This window comes from Dysidea avara, chromosome 1, assembly GCF_963678975.1.
Source record: "Dysidea avara chromosome 1, odDysAvar1.4, whole genome shotgun sequence".
Classification (NCBI taxonomy): domain Eukaryota; kingdom Metazoa; phylum Porifera; class Demospongiae; order Dictyoceratida; family Dysideidae; genus Dysidea; species Dysidea avara.
The window spans coordinates 38,094,877-38,116,108 of record NC_089272.1 but is presented as its reverse complement, the minus strand read 5'-3'; the positions used below and the strand labels follow the sequence as shown (position 1 = coordinate 38,116,108).

General features: G+C 39.0%; 1 protein-coding gene across 1 annotated transcript in view; it reads left to right on the top strand.

The window, feature by feature from the left end:
* The window catches only part of LOC136263846 (E3 ubiquitin-protein ligase rnf213-alpha-like), a 247,317-nt gene that overhangs the window by 150,875 nt on the left and 75,210 nt on the right, over positions 1 to 21,232 (top strand). The window contains exons 36-39 of the mRNA XM_066058473.1: positions 10,711 to 10,882; positions 11,010 to 11,232; positions 11,354 to 11,585; positions 11,632 to 11,803. Coding sequence (XP_065914545.1) covers positions 10,711 to 10,882; positions 11,010 to 11,232; positions 11,354 to 11,585; positions 11,632 to 11,803 — 799 coding nt within the window. The remainder of the gene's footprint in view (positions 1 to 10,710; positions 10,883 to 11,009; positions 11,233 to 11,353; positions 11,586 to 11,631; positions 11,804 to 21,232) is intronic.

Below are 21,232 nucleotides of genomic sequence, written 5' to 3'. Positions count from 1 at the left end.
AATGAAAATAAAGAAATTGATTTGTACAGTGGTTATACTGAAAATGAACTACAGGCACTTACATTCACATAAATAACTTCCATTTGGATTAGTCTACAACTTTGGAATTTGGCTTATAGTGTTCACCATGGATTAGCAAATCAACCAAGGTGCATATGGGTATGAAGGTGGTTTAGGTGAAGAAATGACAACAATCTTGTTTACATTTACCACATCTTAGACAAATGCACATAACACACTTATCGTTAGGGCTACAGAAATGGAACAATGATTTTTAAATTCTCCATGAGCAGTTGAATTAGATGGTATATAGTTTTAACCGATTTGTGTCTTCATTCTGTGAGTAGTAGCCTGATAAAAACTTGCATATTTTTCTTATAGCATGTGTAATTTTACAAATTTAGTCTTTCTTCATATGCATGCTTGTGCAAAATAGTTGGATTTTGCTGAGACAGTTAGTGCATTCACACCAAAAGAGCATAATACTCATTTCACGACCTACTATATACATGAATCAAGCAACAGCCTAGAGTCCATTTGGTTCCATATGGGGTACTTTGAGATAATAAGTCACTCTCTAGAGTTCCTATGATTACACATACATGAAGGGGAAAATGTCCTGACTGCCTGGCAAACTCCTGTAAGCGTTCGAGCGTTAATTGGATGACTGAAGGTTCAAGGCTGCCCAGGTCCAGTCATGGTTTGTTTGTTTTTTCTCCTTTCTCCACCTTTTCAACCACACTTTATGTAACAACTTTAAACAGACTGTAGGACAAGGTGTCCTACAGACTTTCAGCACTTGTGCTGTAAAGCCTTAATTATAAAAAAAAATAGACTAGTAATGTGTTCTCTGTAGATTATCAACTCCAAGAGTGCATTATCACCAGTGATCCACCTCCTCTCACTCATAACTAGATTTTTTTCATATGAAGAAGTTTGCTTCATCTCATTTACAAACACATAAAAGGTTACAAATACAAACATACACAATTACATTGAAAACTGAGTCTCTGCTGGGATCAGGTCAACTAGAGCACACTTTATGTAGTGGCCTTGTGAAGACCGGGCTCCTCTGTTACATTGTATGGCTGATCGAAGTAAGCAAAAAGATGTTCAGCACCTGACCCAACCCAATACTGATTCCTTCCATTTCCCAGACAACAGGCTAGCTGGCCTCTTGTAAGATATGGTAGCTTCATGACCCATTCCTCCGGCTGCAGAGAACACTAAAGGTGTGAAAGTAATGTGCTCCACTTCGCGGACGCATGACTCATAAGCTCTCTTTTAGCAGACTCGTGTTTTCTATAACAAGATTGAATGCTGGATCCACTGTTGGATGGGGTAAGTGGGTTGAAGACTCTGATGTCAGTAAAACATAAATTTTTCATAATGATTGCCCCAAAAGCCATTCATGGAAATGTCTAATTGTGCACCATCTTGAGTGTTTGCAGTTTTAAATTGAAAGGTTTCATCATTTAAAGGCTGCAGATTAGGTTCAACCTCTACATTGTGACATACTTCAGATAACAATTCAGCAGTGAGGTCTCTTACTTCATTGTGACGGATGGATGGAAATCCATGGATGGAAATCCACCCTTTGGGCATGACAGGGCATGACAGGGCATGACAGGGCATGGTCTACAGAAAGGCTGGTTCCACAAGCACAGTGAGACAGTGTACGAGAAGACAATCAACCATAACACAAAGCAATTGCATCATGAAGAACAGTTTTGTGTAAAGAAAAACCATGTTCTTGTACAGGTAAAGCAGTGAGCCAGCTAGAAGTACCCTTTTCTTGAGCCAAATAAACAGCCTTTTGAAGACTAGAAGCAAGCTTAGAAAGCAATTCCTTTGGGAGGGAGGAAACATTCACAGTTTTTGATTGTTTAATTTCTTGCTTACAAAACAACTGACTACATCGAATATCTGCAGTGTAGTTACAATCCTGTGACAAAATCAGCGAATGTAAGGGTGCTGTCCAGACTTGTACTAGTCATGTCAGCGCTATACTTGACTGCCTCTACCTGGAGCTTGCTCAGTGCTCTCCTGATCATGTTGAATGGTGGAAAAAGTTATAGCTGTTCTTGAGACCATGGCACTGACAATGCGTATACAGTTTTGACTGCTGGTTCTGGCTTCCAGCTACAATACTGTAGTAACTGTGTGTTGGTCTTGCTGGCAAACAGGTCATGCTGAATAGGCCCAACAGATTGTTCAGTGACTGAAAAATAGGTGGTAAGAGCTGCTGCCACCACATGGTGAAAGGATTTTTAATATGCATTGACACTGTCCTCCCTAAGTAAGTACTCTGCTGTTGCAGGCTTGACACCATTCCCAGATCTCTAATACCAAGCGACATAGTGGAGACAAGGTTGGTTCTGCTATCTTGTTTATGTGACCTATTGCTGTCTGATTGTCCATCTGTACCAGTGCAATGATATTGCTCTGCTCTTTGGCAAAGGACCGTAATGTCAGGAACGCTGCCATCAACTCTGAATAATTGATGTGAAACTCTGCTTTCACTGGGGTCCATCTACTCCCGGTGCTATCTCCCTGATATATAGCTCCCCAACCTGACTTTAATGTATCTGATTGTATTACAACAGAGGCCTCTGCCTTCACAATAGAGGTGAAGTATTGGGCAGGCAACAGTGTTGGAGATCTCTGTGTGCCAGCTTCCTGCAACATGTGGACTGAAGTGTGGTAGGAGGCTTAGTGTCAACATAAGAGTGTCAACTTTCAGATCTTGAAGACCTCAAAAGTGGAGAGGGGTTAGTGCAGTGTGCGAAATAACTTTTCAGATGTGTCCTGTTGTATTGTCAGGGCATTGTGAAATTTGAGTGGACATCAAGCAGTTTGACCAGACATTTAAACGTTTATTGTTTCTCCTTTCCTACCACTTGTATATTTGTTTCAAACATTGGGGCCACCAATGTACTGTAGAGCTGATTACTTGTCAACCACTCACTGGTAGTACAGCATTTTAAAGAGTAGCTACTGGCCACATGAAAGGGCTTCTATGGAATCAACAAGGCCTTTGTAGGAAAGGAGTCATAAGGACTTCAGTCAAGGCCTTCTTCTTGCCTTGGAATGATATAGCTACCCTGTATATGGTCAAACTTAGCTTAGGCTTAGAATATATAGTGGCTCTATCTCTAACATGAACAGATGCACTGATGCCTTGTTCATTCTAGCTTAAAATCTGGTTGTGCAGGTGATCATGAATACCACAAGTAAAAGTACTAATGGCAATCAGATTATAAACTACTGCAGTACAGGTGACTGATACAAGTAGGCAGGCACAACATAGTATGCTGTTAACTGCAGAGGTTAACTTGGGCATGCCTTTGTGGTCAGTACAAGCCAAAAACACATAACTTAATTACATGTCAATGCCATCATGTCTGGCCTCCATCCTAGCCCAATCCTAACACTATATACTAGTTAAAGCACTGCAATATGGAAAAAATAGTGCAAGGGCATGGACGAGAGACCAATACAGCATGAGGCAAAGCCAAGTGCTGTATTAGGTTCGATACCATGCCCGAGTGCTATTTTTTCCATATTGCACTCACGGCGGTGCTTTAACTGGTCTATTGTACTGAAGTATGGCTGCGAAGAGTGGGGATGATGCGCCAAGTAGCAGGAGGTAATTGCCTATCCGTGTAAGTTCGAGACCGTGTGCATTGCAGTGATTCAGTGTGATGAAGCTAGCTAGCTACATAGCTTTAATTGATTTGAGCTACCAAGAGTGACAGTAAGCGACAGTAAGTGGCTTCTTCCTCGGTTGAGGCCTGGCTTAATGCCCATGAGTAAGTCTGTGACTTTGTTATAGAGAGGCTTGCTATCGTGATTAGCGGGTGAGAGTGCATTTATAGAAGCCATGGTGTGGCGCTGGGAATGATACCACCAAGGCAACTGGAAGCAAATTAACTTAGTGTGTTCCACCTGGCTTTACAATGTGGACATGGCATTGTTCTATGTGTTTATGATACGTCATAATTGTTGAATGGCTTCATAACATTGTAATGGTTTGGTGAAAGGAATGCGATAATGTGTCTGGCATTGGTCATGCTTTGGTCAACTTTTTTACTGTTTCAACAGTGCTGTATTGGGATCAAAGTGAAAATACAGCACAGTTGAAACAAATACAGCTCCCTGACAGCTTTGAAGTGTGCAGCCAGGTGTACAATATGGAAATAAAAGTACACTTTTCACTTTGATCTTTTCACTCATAGTACAATAAAAACTTTGAAAGGACAGTATTTCCAGACAAATTCAATTATAGGCTGACACCTGGTGTAATTGACTGAAAAGTGACCGAACGTTATTTCGCACACTGTAGTGGTATTGCAAGTTTGGTGACAACCAGTGTCCTGATGAAATGTGCTAAGGTATTGATCTGTAGACGCCCCAGTGTCAGAAGCTGAGAGGCCACCCTCTTAATTGCTTCTACCATTACTATGGGATAGTTAGGGCACTCCAGTATTGCCAATAACCTTTATGTGGTATATTTTTAAAATAATATCTCAGTATTACTAAATGTAGGTGTTGCCCTTGTATAAATACTCTACTGCAAATGTTGAATATGAATGGATTTAGTAAGTGGCAAGGCAAAAAAAATTTGCACTCTGCTACTCATTCTGTAAACACATTTATTTTGATACCACAACACCTAATCCTTGGTATCTTACTATTAACCACTATGATATATTCAGTATTTTCGATATTTCGATATCACAGCTCAGTATTGGGCCTCAATGTTATAGTATTGTGGCTTTGTTTATACCTCGGTATGACTAAATATAGGTATATTGCAGAGCCCAAGGGAGAGCCACTGTAATCTGAGCTGAATCTATTACAAACCATAGAAATATGATCATCTTAGTTGGGTGAATTTCCCTTGGGCAAGTTGATCAGGAACCATAAAGCTGTGAGCAGCCAAAGGACTGCTGAGAAGTCTTCTAACAGTCGTGACTTATGCACGGATGCTTTTACCGGGTCATCTACGTAAATGATTAGAGGGACCCCCAACTGACACAGGAACTGGACTATAGACTCTTTTACTTTTGAAAACACAAAGGAAACAATGCAGAGCTTAAGTTGGAGGCACTGTAATTGCATCCACTCTCCTCAGGCTGCTATTACCTGGAAAGATAAAAGATAACAGTGCTTCTCTACCACTGGGATAATTAGATAAGGATCTTTCAGGTCGATATTTGCCATGTTTCAGGATGATAGGTAACATGTACAGCCCCTCTATCATGAAGTGTGAGACTCCAGGGAGGTGTTCATGAACCTCAGATCTATGAATGGCCTCCAACCTCTGCAACTTTTTGTCACTAAAAATATGTAACAGATTATGGGCCCTGACACCAAGTGAGAAAGGCCAGAAACAGCATGAAGAAATGTCATATCAGACATCGTAGTATGAAAAATTCTGGATACTCTGTATTGTTAAGGAAGACAATGATATTGGTGGTAGCTATTATCATGCAGTTTACCTATTCACCCATTTAAAGGAAAGAAGAGTGCAGGCACATCCATATACCACGCCTTTTATCTTCTGCAGTACACAAACAGCTACATCTCAGATCTAAGGAAAGACTAGATGACACTTTTATTGGTGCCTTTAATGTAGTCAAATTTTTAAAAACAATACATGCATCATTTTATGCAACAAATGGCACAGTAGTTGGTAAGGGACTTAATTAAGTATTATTACAAATTAGGTGACTAGTGTTTTATATATAGAAAAGCATCACCTTGCAGAGTTCAAAATATCATATTGAAAACTTGTACACCAACACCCTAAATATTAGGTTATTTCAAAAGTTACTTGGCCAGCCATCAGTATTTATTGTATTTAGGATACAGAAGGATGAGCCAGTGGTTGCCAGAACATTATTTTTAACTGCTGGTTTACCTAACAAAACACAAGTCCCATTAACTATTGTACATTATCGTGTATACTGCTGTAGTCTGAAAAGTGTCTGAACATTTTACCATGTGTCCAGCTGTTATTTTGTTCTGTCTTTGTCAATGGGAAATTCATTGAAGTCAACTAATGGAGTTGAACTTTTATGGTCAGCCTATTGTATTTGAACATTTTATTTGACCTTCTTTAGTTTTGATGCTGTCTTATGTCTTTAATAACACATGTAACATACATATCTAATCCAAAACAGCCAAGCTGTAAAAAAAGAGTGCAGCCCTGAGAAAGGCTATGGTGAAAAAGATGTGAAATCCAAGGTGGCGGCCAAGAAATGGCTGTGATGGTAGGTTAATGGTAAAAATTTTAATAACGACAATTCAGGTGAATTTTGTGCCAAGACCAAGCGGCACCAAATTCACCTGAATTGTTGTTATTAAAATTTTTACCATTAACCTACCATCACAGCCATTTCTTGGCCGCCACCTTGGATTTCACATCTTTTTTCACCATAGCCTTTCTCAGGGCCGCACTCTTTTTTTACAGCTTGGCTGTTTTGGATTAGATTTCACTTCTTTTTGTATTTGTATACCCCAAAGCCGGCCATAAATCCAGCCTATGGCCGGCTTTAGGGCTTTTTAACCTGTCATTTTTTCTTTACTACAGGAAGAAGAAAAGATGAAGCAGGGTGATTTCTTTGTAGCTAACCTCTCTGCAAGGTGATCCTTCTGGCTGATCTCTCTACCGGATGACTTGTTTGTAGCTGGACTCTCTACAGGGTGATTTGTTTGTAGCTGAACTCTCTACAAGGTAACTTCTTCTAGCTGATCTTTCTACAGGGTGATTTGTTTGTAGCTGAATTCTCTACAGGGTGATTTGTTTGCAGCTAAACTGCTACAATGTAACTTCTTCTAGCTGAACTCTCTACGGGTGGCTTGTTTCTAGCTGATCTCTCTACAGGGTGACTTGTTTCTAGCTGAACTCTCTACAGGGTGATTTGTTTGTAGCTGAACTCTCTACAAGGTAACTTCTTCTAGCTGATTTTTCTACAGGGTGATTTGTTTGTCTCTACAGGGAAATTTGTTTGCAGCTGAACTCTCTACATGGTAGTTTCTTTGTAGCTGAACTCTCTACAATGTAACTTCTTCTAGCTGAACTCTCTACAGGGTGACTTGTTTCTAGCTGAACTCTCTACAGGGTGATTTGTTTGTAGCTGAACTCTCTACAAGGTAACTTCTTCTAGCTGATCTTTCTACAGGGTGATTTGTTTGTCTCTACAGGGTAATTTGTTTGCAGCTGAACTCTCTACATGGTAGTTTCTTTGTAGCTGAACTCTCTACAATGTAACTTCTTCTAGCTGAACTCTCTACGGGTGACTTGTTTCTAGCTGATCTCTCTACAGGGTGACTTGTTTCTAGCTGAACTCTCTACAGGGTGATTTGTTTGTAGCTGAACTCTCTACAAGGTACCTTCTTCTAGCTGATTTTTCTACAGGGTGATTTGTTTGTCTCTACAGGGAAATTTGTTTGCAGCTGAACTCTCTACATGGTAGTTTCTTTGTAGCTGAACTCTCTACAATGTAACTTCTTCTAGCTGAACTCTCTACAGGGTGACTTGTTTCTAGCTGAACTCTCTACAGGGTGATTTGTTTGTAGCTGAACTCTCTACAAGGTAACTTCTTCTAGCTGATCTTTCTACAGGGTGATTTGTTTGTCTCTACAGGGTAATTTGTTTGCAGCTGAACTCTCTACATGGTAGTTTCTTTGTAGCTGAACTCTCTACAATGTAACTTCTTCTAGCTGAACTCTCTACGGGTGACTTGTTTCTAGCTGATCTCTCTACAGGGTGACTTGTTTCTAGCTGAACTCTCTACAGGGTGATTTGTTTGTAGCTGAACTCTCTACAAGGTACCTTCTTCTAGCTGATCTTTCTACAGGGTGATTTGTTTGTCTCTACAGGGAAATTTGTTTGCAGCTGAACTCTCTACATGGTAGTTTCTTTGTAGCTGAACTCTCTACAATGTAACTTCTTCTAGCTGAACTCTCTACAGGGTGACTTGTTTGTAGCTGAGCCCTCTACAGGGTGATTTGTTTGTTGCTAAACTCTCTACAAGGTAACTTCTTCTAGCTGATCTTTCTACAAGTTGATTTGTCTGTAGCTGAATTCTCTACAGGGCAATTTGTTTGCTGCTGAACTCTCTACATGGTAGTTTCTTTGTAGCTGAACTCTCTACAATGTAACTTCTTCTAGCTGAACTCTCTATAGGGTGACTTGTTTCTAGCTGAACTCTCTACAGGGTGATTTGTTTGTAGCTGAACTCTCTACAAGGTAACTTCTTCTAGCTGATCTCTCTACAGGGTGACTTGTTTCTAGCTGAACTCTCTACAGGGTGACTTGTTTCTAGCTGAACTCTCTACAGGGTGATTTGTTAAAAAGCTGAACTCTCTACAAGGTAACTTCTTCTAGCTGATCTTTCTACAAGGTGATTTGTCTGTAGCTGAATTCTCTACAGGGAAATTTGTTTGCTGCTGAACTCTCTACATGGTAGTTTCTTTGTAGCTGAACTTTCTACAAGGTAACTTCTTCTAGCTGAACTCTCTACAGGATGACTTGTTTGTAGCTGAACTCTCTACAGGGTGATTTGTTTGTAGCTGAACTCTCTACAAGGTAACTTCTTCTAGCTGATCTTTCTACAGGGTGATTTGTTTGTAGCTGAATTCTCTACAGGGCAATTTGTTTGCAGTTGAACTCTGTACATGGTAGTTTCTTTGTAGCTGAACTCTCTACAATGTAACTTCTTCTAGCTGAACTCTCTACAGGGTGACTTGTTTCTAGCTGATCTCTCTACAATGTAACTTCTTCTAGCTGAACTCTCTACAGGGTGACTTGTTTGTTGCTGAACCCTCTACAGGGTGATTTGTTTGCAGCTGAACTCTCTACATGGTAGTTTCTTTGTAACCGAACTCTCTACAATGTAACTTCTTCTAGCTGAACTCTCTACAGGATGACTTGTTTCTAGCTGATCTCTGTACAGGGTGACTTGTTCCTAGCTGAACTCTCTACAGGTGATTTGTTTGCAGCTGAACTCTCTTACATGGTGGTTTCTTTGTAGCTGAACTCTCTACAAAGTGACTTCTTCTAGCTGATCTGTCTACAGGATGACTTGTTTCTAACTGAACTCTCTACAGTGTGATCTGTTCATAGCGGAACTTTCTACTGGGTGATTTGTTTGCAGCTAAACTCTTTGCATGATTGTTTCTTTGTAACTGAACTCTCTACAAGGTAACTTCTTCTAGCTGATCTCTCTACAGGGCAATTTGTTTGTAGTTGAATTCTCTACAGGGTGATTTATTTGAGCTGAACTCTCTACATGATGGCTTCTTTGTAGCTGAACTCTCTATTAGGTACCTTCTTCTAGCTGATCTGACTACAGGTTGACTTGTTTGTAGCTGAATTCCCTACAGAATAACTTGCAATGTAATATAACTGAGTAAATTATACATGTAGCTGAATGCTTTATTAGAGTGACTGTTCTATTAGAGTATCTCGATCTCGCATTTGCTACACGTAGTTGCCTTTCGAATCATAACTCAGTGATTTGTAATCCGATTCTTCTGTACTACTGCAAGAACTTTCTATGATGATTATTCCAGCTACATACTGATTTTCAGCTCGTTGCTCTAAGCGGTTTGCCTGGTAGACACGAAAACTAATAGTTTTTTTATTCATAAAAATCGATCGCGTAATTTTGACACAGGTTGGATTTTGTGTCATATCTCCATGGTCTTTATCCCGATTCCTTTCAAACCACAAAAAGGCACTCCTACGATGGTTGCTCCATCTACATATCAATTTTCAACTGATTCTTCCAAGGCGTTTACCCTGTAGGCGTGACAGACCTTCGACCTTATTTTATGCAAATAATCGGTAATAACTCCGTGAATGTTCATCGGATTCCTACCAAAGTTGGTACGGAGATCCGCCTTAATGAGCCCTTTAAGTGTGCCAAATTTCAGCTCAATCCGAGCACGCATTCGTGTTTTATTGCGAATTTTGCATAGTGTGCGAAATGAAGATGAAGAAGAAGGAAAAAACGAAGAAATTAAAACGAAATTTTGTTCGCTCGTATCTCGGAAATGGCTGGAGCGATTTTCTTCAAATTTGGTATGTAGACTCCCCTAACTGGGCAACACGTCTCTAGCAAATTTGGTTCCAATCGGATAAGGAATCACAGAGCTACATTGGTGTGAAAATTGCATTTTCTTTCTTCCTGTTAATATACTCACGGTGTGGCGCGCCGGCTTCTTGGGCCGCACGACACACCATCGTGTCTCTTGATCCATATAAAGGCCTAGGCATTGATTCCTATAAGTGATTTTGGACCTGGCATGTAAATAAGCCCAGTGACTAGTGAGGCCCAGGCATTTATTTCTTAGAGCACTTGAGGTGAAGGGTGATCATGAACAAGGTGGTGCTGAAAGTGCTTATATAGTTGACTTACAGTTTGGAATCTTGCAGCTACGAAATATGAGGTGAACAATGTTTATCCAATATATATGCACTCTTGTATAGCACAAAACTCTGGTGTTTATTAGAATTATAGTCTAGTTTTTGGCACCCTGGTGTCTATACGGACCCAGTCGTCTATTCTTTTGTTTGGGATGAAGAAACCAGCGTGTATTAGAGCCCAGGTATTTTTATTTGAGCCTGGCTTTAATATGGATATAATATTGTACAGTACTATAATTTCAGCAATTGTTATTTTTGTTATTATACAGAGTATCGAATAGTAATAATATGCAGCTCAGAAAGTGAAGAAACTTCTCATGTTGTGTCTAAGCTGCTGCCATACAAACGAGATTATACAATACTTCACAAAGATAAAGAACTTTCTGAATACTTGAAGTATCTTTTAAGAGTTCCACTTCGTACAACTGTTGACCCAGAACAGTAAGTTAGTATTGATTTGGGTTTCTTGATAATGGTTTGTAATTTACTTTGTGGTATATTTTTTATAATCATTCTATATTGTTAAAGCAACTTTTATATTTCATTATATATTAATTTTATTATATAGTCTTTCATTAAGACTTGTGACATCAGAAAAATCAGGAATGGGAAAATCTCTGTATGTTAGGAAGCTAGTAGAGAAATTAAGATCAGGAGAGTCATACCACATTGTTCCAATTCATGGTCCAAAGGTTGATGTTGACACAATGGTACAATCACTGCAACCATTCACACCTCCATCATTTCAGTCATCGTCATATCAGATCATCCACATTGACATTGACTCAGAGGTATGTCGGTGCAGCTGTGATGGCTGTTTTTTTTTTCTATACTCTGTTATTGCAAGTATGCATAATACCAATATGCACGCTGAAGTACTTACTCATGTTAATCTATGTATCTTTTCTACAGGTGTTGTCAATAATAGACACTATTTTGTTTAGCCTGGTTGTCCTAAGAGCTATCAAAGATAACAATGGTAATGTCTGGAGAGTCCTTCCCACACAGTTATATATGCTGGAAGTGACAAGTCAAGAGAACTTAACAAAAGCTACTAGTGATCAAGATGAAAGTATTTTCCAATTACTTAAATTGCTTCCAACAACTATATGTGCTAGTCCCAAACTTTCATTAGAAATAAAAAGTAAGTTAAATGTTTCTAAAGCTTTTGAAATTATACATTATTGTAGGTGACATAGACACTACTTTCAGTGAAGATGGTTTCAAATTACCAGCGTTTCAGTGTGTTTCCCAGTATTTGAAACGATTTATGTCTAATGAGGATTTGTCACAATTTAAATTTAACCCAAAGAAACCTGTGGTAGAAGGAGACTTTAAATCTTGTATATCTACTATTTCCAAGTAAGTCATAGCAAATGGTTTGCAAGGAAATGAAGACACAGAATTATTATAGTGTATCATTTAGCCTAGGAAGCCAGCATGTTATCATACAGTACGGTGGTAACTTTATAGTAGGGACCACAAAGGAGTAGGCATGGCCCATGAAATAATATCACCCAAAAACCAGCCTCAATTTTCCGACGACAATTAGTTAGTATTGGTTGGGTAAAACTAAGCCCAAACAAGCTTTCAGATCGACCCGAAATGCTTTCAACAAGTTGCTACAGAATTTAAAAAACATTTATTTGACCAAATTTTCTACTGACTGAGTAAGTAACTGACTGACGCCTTCAGACAAGCGTAACTCGATAACAACTAAGGCTACAGGCTTGATTTTTTCATTGTTCGATGTCGCTTTGGCCCGACAGGTGCCTTTAGGCATACCGCAGTACGTACAATGCATTCTTCATGGACTTACCAGTGTCCTTCTTTGTGTCCCATTCATCTTTGCTGACAGTGAAAGGTGTCGATTTGGTGGTAGCACATGATGGCTTCCCTTCGTAACGGAAATCGTCCATATTATTCATAGTAGCTTTTTTGATTGCAGAAGTGCTTTTCAAACAGTTCTTGATTTGTACTGCTGTGTAACAGCCGACAGTAAAGCGTAATGGATACTTCACTTTTCAGACAATAATTAATACAATTGGGACATGTGGCACTATTTCTTTCTTTTGGTGTGTGTGGATTGTAGAGGTGCTTTTCGAAATGCTGTGTAACAGGTTGAACATAGCTGACAACGAAGCGTAATGGATACTTCCACAGCAAAAATAGTGTTTCAATACTACCTATTCTAACCCCATCTTTATTCAGTATTGGAACAACTATTTTTAAAAACTCCCTATAACAAGACAAAACGAACCTCAGATCTATAAATGACTCTAATGTTATTCACTATTGAGGGCTGTGGTCTATTTTTGTTTGAGCCAAGGTAGAATTTTTGGACTATTGGTTCCAACACCTAAACATAGATGGAATAAATACAGTCAGTATTTGTGTATGAATTATGCTGTGTTTGCTTTTCAGACGATAATTGATATAGCTGGGGTGCGCGGTGCATTTCAGATGCGGTATGTGTGGGTTCACCAGTCTTAATAAAATTATTTACAAAAAAAGTTACTTGAACAAGTACACGAAAAAAATTTGGAATTTTCAACTAGAGTAGGGACCATAGCACATCAATAAAAAGTACTGAAACAAGTTGGAGTAGCCCATGATATTAAATCACCGTAAAACAATAAGAAGTGTTATATCCCTACTGTGCATTTCCATTATGGTATCTTGAGCGCAGTAGGGATATAACCCTTCTTATTGTTTTACGGTGATTTAATATCATGCACTACTCCAACTTGTTTCAGTGCTTTTTATCGATGTGCTATGGTCCCTACTCTAGTTGAAAATTACAAATTTTTTTGTGTACTTGTTAATAGAAAAGGCCTTCTTTAGGGACGAGTCTATTTAGCTTTTTTTTCTACGTATTTTTCTTTCCAGCAATTATTTTATTTTTCACCTATTATGCTCCATACTTTCCTCGAGAACTATAAGTTTTGCTCAGCATTAATTTTTGTCAATTGATCATTTCCAAGTGCAAAGCTACAATTTCACCTTGAAGTGACTGTTCTATTAGAGTATCTCAATCTGCATTTGCTCTTAACATGTATACCTAATATTGCTTAACATGTGTGACTGTTCTTTCAGGTATATTGATCACCACTTGTTCTTCCTGTAACAGTTAGCTATGTATTGTTGATATTTTATCACATCTGACTGTTCTATTAGAGTATCTGTGTATGTAGCTGAAACTCATAGCGTATTGCTGTAGGTGGTGTTACATCTGCAGTAATTGTTGCCTAAGGCTTTGAAGTACATCACACTAACACATCACTAAAGTAACTAATAAGAGAAAAGATAGGTTACACGATCAGCAGCAGTGGGAGAATCTCAATAACATTGCAAGGGACAAGTGTAGGTCAACCACTCTATTGCGGTAAGCTTATCGTTTATGGTACAATTGTTGAATGTCAGGATGCAACAATAGCAATGATAGTAATGGTGGCAGCAGCTGTAAATCGGCCAGTAGTAATAGCAGCAGGATCAACGGCAATATATAATGCCGTGATTTGCATTCCCTTTACCAAGGTGTGCCAAGATAAGTACAAGGTGATCATTCCATTGGAAGGTGCTTATGGTTCACGGTATAATTGTTGAATGCCGGATTGCAGTGGTGGCAGTAGTAACAGTGATAGCAGTAGCATATCAACAACAGTGATGACCGCAACAGGAGTAGCAAGCTGTCATTAGGCCGTGCGATTTGTAACCCTACTTACCAAGGTGTATTATTATTTGGCACCTGCCAGAAAAAAGATTAACAGTAATAGCAGCATCAACAGCAGCACCATAGTAAAGTAACTATGTTAATGGACATTTAGGCAATCGTAAACCGGACTCTAAGCAGATAGTGATAGCCTGACCCCTGTGCTATATCCAGAAATGGCTACTGATTGGCCACCATAGGGTTGCATGCATGTGGTTTGTATGCACTTAGTGCCAACTGGTGCAACTGATTTGCAGAATTGCTGGTATCTACTACTGAACATATTATATTTCATTGTCAGCTAATGCTATGAGCATGCCAAGTACAAAGGCCCACTGTATGTGATCAGATCAGCAGCATGCAAAATGTATTAATCAAATTAATTTGTAAGCTGCATCCATAATGAATTAAGTATACTGATGTATGTCGGCAGTGATTTGAAGCTCTAAAGCCAATTTGTTCAATCCAACCAACCAACAATATATCACTGATCACAAATATTCTAATACAACACACAGTATGTCAGTTCGTGTTAACTTTAGGTCACCATGAGTAGGAATTCCTGGACAGAACCGTAGGCACTTTAAGAAAGGTAAACATGCATATAGGCTAGGATATAGACAATAAGGTGACCAATGATTGGGGATGAACTGAACCTTGACAACATTGTATATATTATTAGTGTACCACCGATAGGCCAGCACTGTAGTTGTACTCATGAACAATGAGTAGTATTATACAGGACAATAATGAAGCACACAATCCACATTGTGATGTGATGATATGACATTATACTGTATGAATCTCATTACAGGTACTCTACCCTCAAAATAAGATGCAATTGAAACTTGGTTACCTTGTGTAGTGCTTTATAGCAGTCACACAAGACAGCACTTCTATTATTTGATAATGCAGCAGCCATGACAACACATGTAGCCATGCCGATGCAAGCAGCCAGGACAACGTAAGCAGCCGTGAAGAAGCAAGCAGTCATGATGACCTAAATAGCCATGATGACACAAGCAGCCAAGGCAACAATTATGACACAAGTGATACATTATGAAGGTACGCATGGGCTGCAGGACATACGAACCGTTATCATTACAAGGTGCCAGCTACCCAAATATCGATAAGAGTTTATTGCTTCGACTAATATGATACAGGCTCATTATACAAATTCCTTGCAAATAGCCCATTTCAGACCATAACTGGATTTGGAGGTGGCAGCAGGCAGTGTCATAATTGGGATAATATGTGCCTCCAAATGATAAGGGGACGCCTGCTGCATGACAGTAACAGTAATAAGTCACAATGTTAGATTCTTGCAACCCGAAGGTAGATCACAAATACCCATTGCCAACCCATCTACTGTACCGAAACCCAAAAGGAAGCTATACAGCAGCAAAACCTCTGTGACAAACAGCACCCATGTCACCAAGAAGCAAAACGGTGAAGCACTGTGCATTTGTGACATAGTATACCTGCAACTCACTGCAGGTTTTCAGGACATTTGTTCTGGCATTTAAGCATCATATTACACACCATGGCACAGTAGTAATCAGTGACCTGACAGGACGTGGAAGCCAAGAGGGGCAGCAGGGCAGGAGTATATGTAGTGGTTTGCTTTAGGAATGGGCGGTATTGCATTTTTGAAGAACAGTATGGTATTAGGAAAAATACCTCTGTATCAGTAAATACCTTTTGGGTAAGCTATGATTTGCACTTATACCCACATTGTTTTAAAAGAAACTAATGAAACAACAATAATATTGTGCCACAAAGTAAGTTTTGAAGTGTCGCAAAAAGTAAAAGCCATTGTGAATACTTCTACATGCACTCAGAGCTCTGTGCTTGTCCACAGCATAAACATGGCTGTATGGGGCTTGACTTTATGTACGTATGGCCACCGCTAAACCACCAAAAATTATTTACTACATCAAATTCAGTATTCGGTATTTTTAGAAAACCACTTTGGTATCTGAAAAATACCTTTATTAACTACTAATACCTAAATACCTCCCAATTCTAGTTTGCCGATAGCATTCTGCTTGTATTATGATGAAGCAGTGACCAAGGCAAAGAAATAATGGCAGGAATGCCACAAATGAGGGATTGCTGCTTCAATGACCGTAGAGGTGGGAAGTAGACACTGACCTGCCATAAGGAGTAAGCCAAACAGAGCTGGAGTAGACATCAAGCAATCAGCAGCAAAATCACTCAAATAATTTGTTTCGACAAATGTAGCTAGCCGGTGCTGCACAGTAGTCTGAGTGGACCAACACCTGTAGTCCAATTGATCTGGCATCAGTACTAGCCAAGCAGGATTGCATACATAAAGCAAGCTAGTAGAAACAGCTGAACCAAACACTCGCCTCAACCAAATACAGCAAGATTGTGTGGTAAGCATTAATTGGAAACAATAAGCATTAATTTTAAACACCAAAACATGACTAAGATTTCCGAATGGGCATTAATTGGAATTCCTCAAAGATAGATGCTTTGCAAAACCACGCCCACTTTTTAAAAACTATGGTAACCAACTGGACACCACTTTGATTGGGGCTTGTACTAATAATTTCTGGTTAGATGCAGCTGGTTATCAGGGTTAAACAGGGTGCAAAACATCAACAATACTAATTAACTTGACTGTTAGTACATAGGTGAATGAATGAATACATAAAAGCACTGCTCTGCAATGACTGCAAGGTGTGCCACACACATTCCATTATATGCCAAGCAAGCAACATGGCTCACCAATACCTCATTTCCACATATATGCACACATCGTTTGAACAAAAAATCAAATCAATATCTGAAAAGTTTGTGTTTAAACAGAATTACAATATCTACAGTATATGTGACTATAAGCATTATGTTGCATGCAATTTGGGTTATCAGCTTGTAAGCTGTTTGAAAACATCTACAAAGATCCTACAGTTTATGTGTCAGCAGCAATATTGCAAACAACAGCACCATCCAATATGCTATCCTCATTTCATGTAGCTCCTGTGGTTGTGGCATTATCAATTGTTTATAATTATACAGTACATCAAGTAGTTAGTCATTCACTCCTTTTTATATACTGTGTATAACCTAGCTAGTACTCTTGTGAGGTTACAGAGATAGCCATATGCATAATGACGACACAACTAAAACTGATGACGAGTAGAAATTAATCACATCCTCAATTGTCTACTGATGTAATGCCATTAGCCACACTATGCCTTGTCTGTGTCATACTCGATACATCACGCTATCTTCAGATAATTGAGAGCAAGAGGGGTATCTATACTCACCTCACTATACATGAACAGCTTTGCACTTCACTTTGAATATATAATTTAAATTGTAGCCCTTTCTCTTTTCTGGATAGTCTCTTAATGTCAAGCTTAATGCACTGCGCTCTTGGATTTTCCTATTTCCAGCAAGTACAACATAGTAATCATTCCAATATTCTCAGAGTAGCCAGCTAGTACTAGTGACCAAGGGGTGAGTCATGGTACAGGGTGACCAGCTTGAATCTACATAGTAGCATTGAATACCAAAAGACAGAGCTGTACATTACACTCACAGTAAGTTTTTGCTACTTCTGTCTAGTAACAAGATTGCGGAGAGCAAAACTTTTAATCAAAACAGCTTTCTTTACCACAGACCAACTTTCAATTCTCCAAAAGCAGCGGCTGGGTCTTGATTTCCAAGTTCAGTTCACCCAACACTTCATCGTTTCCTGAAACTACACTTCTCCTTCCCAAAAAGTAACTGAACAGTGATGCTGTGAAGAAGTATGAGGGAATATGCCATACGCCGCTATGTACACTGGCTCGGTTACCATGGTTTTTAAAGGAAGTCATGGATTTGCAAAGTGTCTTTTCAAGCAGTATTGCTACATGGCCTTGCTATAGTAAGCTAATTCAGATGCTTTAGTTTATATAATCAATTGCTTATCTGGGTGGGTGAGCATGCGCAGCAAAAGAGTAGGAGATATAAACACAGCACAAGAACAATAACACTACGTGGCTACATAGTGCTATGTGAAACATAAAACTTAGCTGTTTGGTTTTGCAGCATGAAATGCCTTCCTGCTTACACAGTTGCTGCTCCTTGTGGCATTCTTCAAGCCATACGCAACTCACGTGAGTCAATGAACCCGCCAAACTGTTTTATGATTACAAGTAGTCCCTGCATGGGCGTGCACGTGTTCTATAATACCATAACCAACCTTTATGTTAACTTCAATTTATTGTTGAGCAATAAATTACATTAATAGCTTTATCAACATCACCTTTGATTTTACAACTTTTTTCACCCAGGATTTTTGAAGAACACACTCTTTTTATACAGCTTGGCTGTTTTTGCATGGATTTCACTCTTTTTGTAATTTAAATATTCACCCCAAAACCAACCATTAAAAGGCTTTAAAGTTTGTTCTTACACAAATTGTTGTTCTTATCTGCAGATGCAATGAAAATAATATAAGACAAACTAGTGCTCTACCAATGCAGAAAAATACCTACCGATCAGATACACTCTATAATTTTATACTTGATTGTATAAAATTGTATTGTAGTGCCTGTATTTATTTGCAATAGTGCTTTATAACAAAATAAATTCTTTCCAAGTTAGTACATGATTGTACTATTTGTCTATTAGGGTTTGACTGTTCTATTAAAGTATCTCGATTTTTCATAATATGATAGGTTTCAGCTGTTGCTCAATTTTAACAAAGCAAATCCTGTACCTCTTACTTGTTTGACTCTTGTTTCTTTTGTTTTTCAGTGACCTCTATTCCATCTATATAAATCATAGGCGGCAGAAGGGGGGGGGGGGAGGGGGCTGAAGCCCCCTCTCAGAATGATATCACGCCAAAATTATTCTTCTTGGAGTGGGGCTGAAAACCATGGTAAAGATTGAGATACTCTAATAGAACAGTCACTCTAATAGAGCAGTCACAGTATTAGAGCAGTGTGTAGCAAGCTATGTAAGGATTTTTATATAGTTTATCAGCTATAGATGCGTAGTTGGTGAGGTGGGTAGCTATTGTCAACTGGCTGTGACCCTTTTTTTTTTTGGTCTCACCTTAAGAAACCAGAGACAATGTAGTACCTCAGTTCATTTCCGCCCCTGGTCAGCCCCCCCCCCCCCCCCCCCCCTCCCCTCATATCAAGTACTTCCTCCACCACTGATATAAATTACTTTAAAGCTAATCATATTATTATTAATATTATTGTTTTCCACTTATCTACGTACTTGTTTTATTATTATTATTACTAGGACCGCGTCGCATACAACCAAGTACATACACCAACGTTGCAACCTACCTATTGGGCAAGTATAAACAGTGCCATAGGTAGGACTCAGAGCAGTGTGTGTGTACCGGTGGAAATGATACATATGCGTACGTACACAGTCAAGGGAGTTTAACTGGCATCAGAAAACCACAATACTAAAACACAACCTACACAAAAACCAAGCTATATTGAAAGCTATATATTGTAGGTGTGACATGTCTCTCAAGATGACTCAGCAGTGAAGTGAGGCTATGCAGAACAAGGGACATGGTGGAGGTACAATTAACAATTGATCCCAATCAAGCCAATATGGCACAACAGACTGTTGTAACTAGAGGCCACAGGTGATGTCCCAGTATATCAGCGGTGTGGCATTGGCACAGTGATCACAGTCTATAATATTATGCATACAGCCATGCACAACATACAGGAGATAGTTACACATTGTTGTATATGCAGCACTGCATCGACTTCTTGTTTAGCTATTATACAGACTCACAGTAAAGTAGTAGATAAATCCAGTGGAAAATAATTCCAGCTGCTAGCAAGCCAGATGAGGGATGAAGATGTATACACCGGTACAAGTATTACATTACTCATTACCTTGTTGTTCCAGCTGGTTGTTTATGAACGCATCAGCTGGTATCCCAACTGGTCATCGGCTGGTCATCGGCTGGTTGTCAGTTCACTGCATGATGCCTGGAGCGCATATCCTGCACACAAAAGACACAGTTACAAACATTTAAACGTACTTGTAATACTGTTGTTTACCAGTAAATTGGCCTCTGGGATCTCCGCGGAAGTTCACTAATCTTCTCCTTCGAGCAATCTGTAATTAAACAAGGGTGTGGTGTCGGGCGTTATATAGAATTACACGTACGGTAAAGTCATCAGCACGAACAGGCGTACTTATTATACGGTTGTGCCTTCATTCACAGGCGAATCTATCCCCGCTTAGTTCATGTCTCTAGGCCTCATAGTTTTCTCAAACATTGTTTATTTATTCATTCATTATTAATGACATAATTTTAACCGCATTTCATATTATTCTTAGTACTTGGTTGTATAATTATTGTTTTCCACTTATCTACGTACTTGTGCTAGAATACGAATTCCAGTCTGTTGTCACAAGCTTTGCTAGCATAGCACTTATTATGATGATTATGATGGTGACGATTGACGTGAGTAGGTCTTAATAGCAGTGTACTACCTCACCAATCTTTACCAAAATGGTTATAATATCAGCTTTGATTTGATGGAATACTAGAGAAGTTACCATGCATAGTGTTGTATTTTTTATTTGATTACTTTTGTAATACTCTAATCTTTTTTTTGAGTAATTCTGATAGAACACACACAGTGACTGTTCTATTAGAGTATTTCAATTTGCAGCTGTTTGGCGTTTGCCTTGTAACTCTAGTATTGGGATTTCTTTTATACCACAAAGAGTTTGAGCTATTATGGCGCATACTGGTTTTTAAGTTAATCCCATATAAGAGGTTATCCTGTAGACCTGACTACAAGTCGACCCTTTTTAATGCAACTAATCATCCATAGCTCTAAGGCTATTAATCAGATTTGCACTAAACTTAGTATATGATTGTAATGCAATACTTTCTTAAAGTGTACCAAAGCTCAAGACAATCAAAGTACGCGTTTACATTTTATATTGGTTTTTGTTAAGTGTGCTACAAGAATAATCTAAGCTCCTAACAAAGAAAAAAAAGTTAAGAAATTAAGCTGAATTTTGAAGGCTCATATTTCACGATTACATTAGGTATGTGGGGTGCT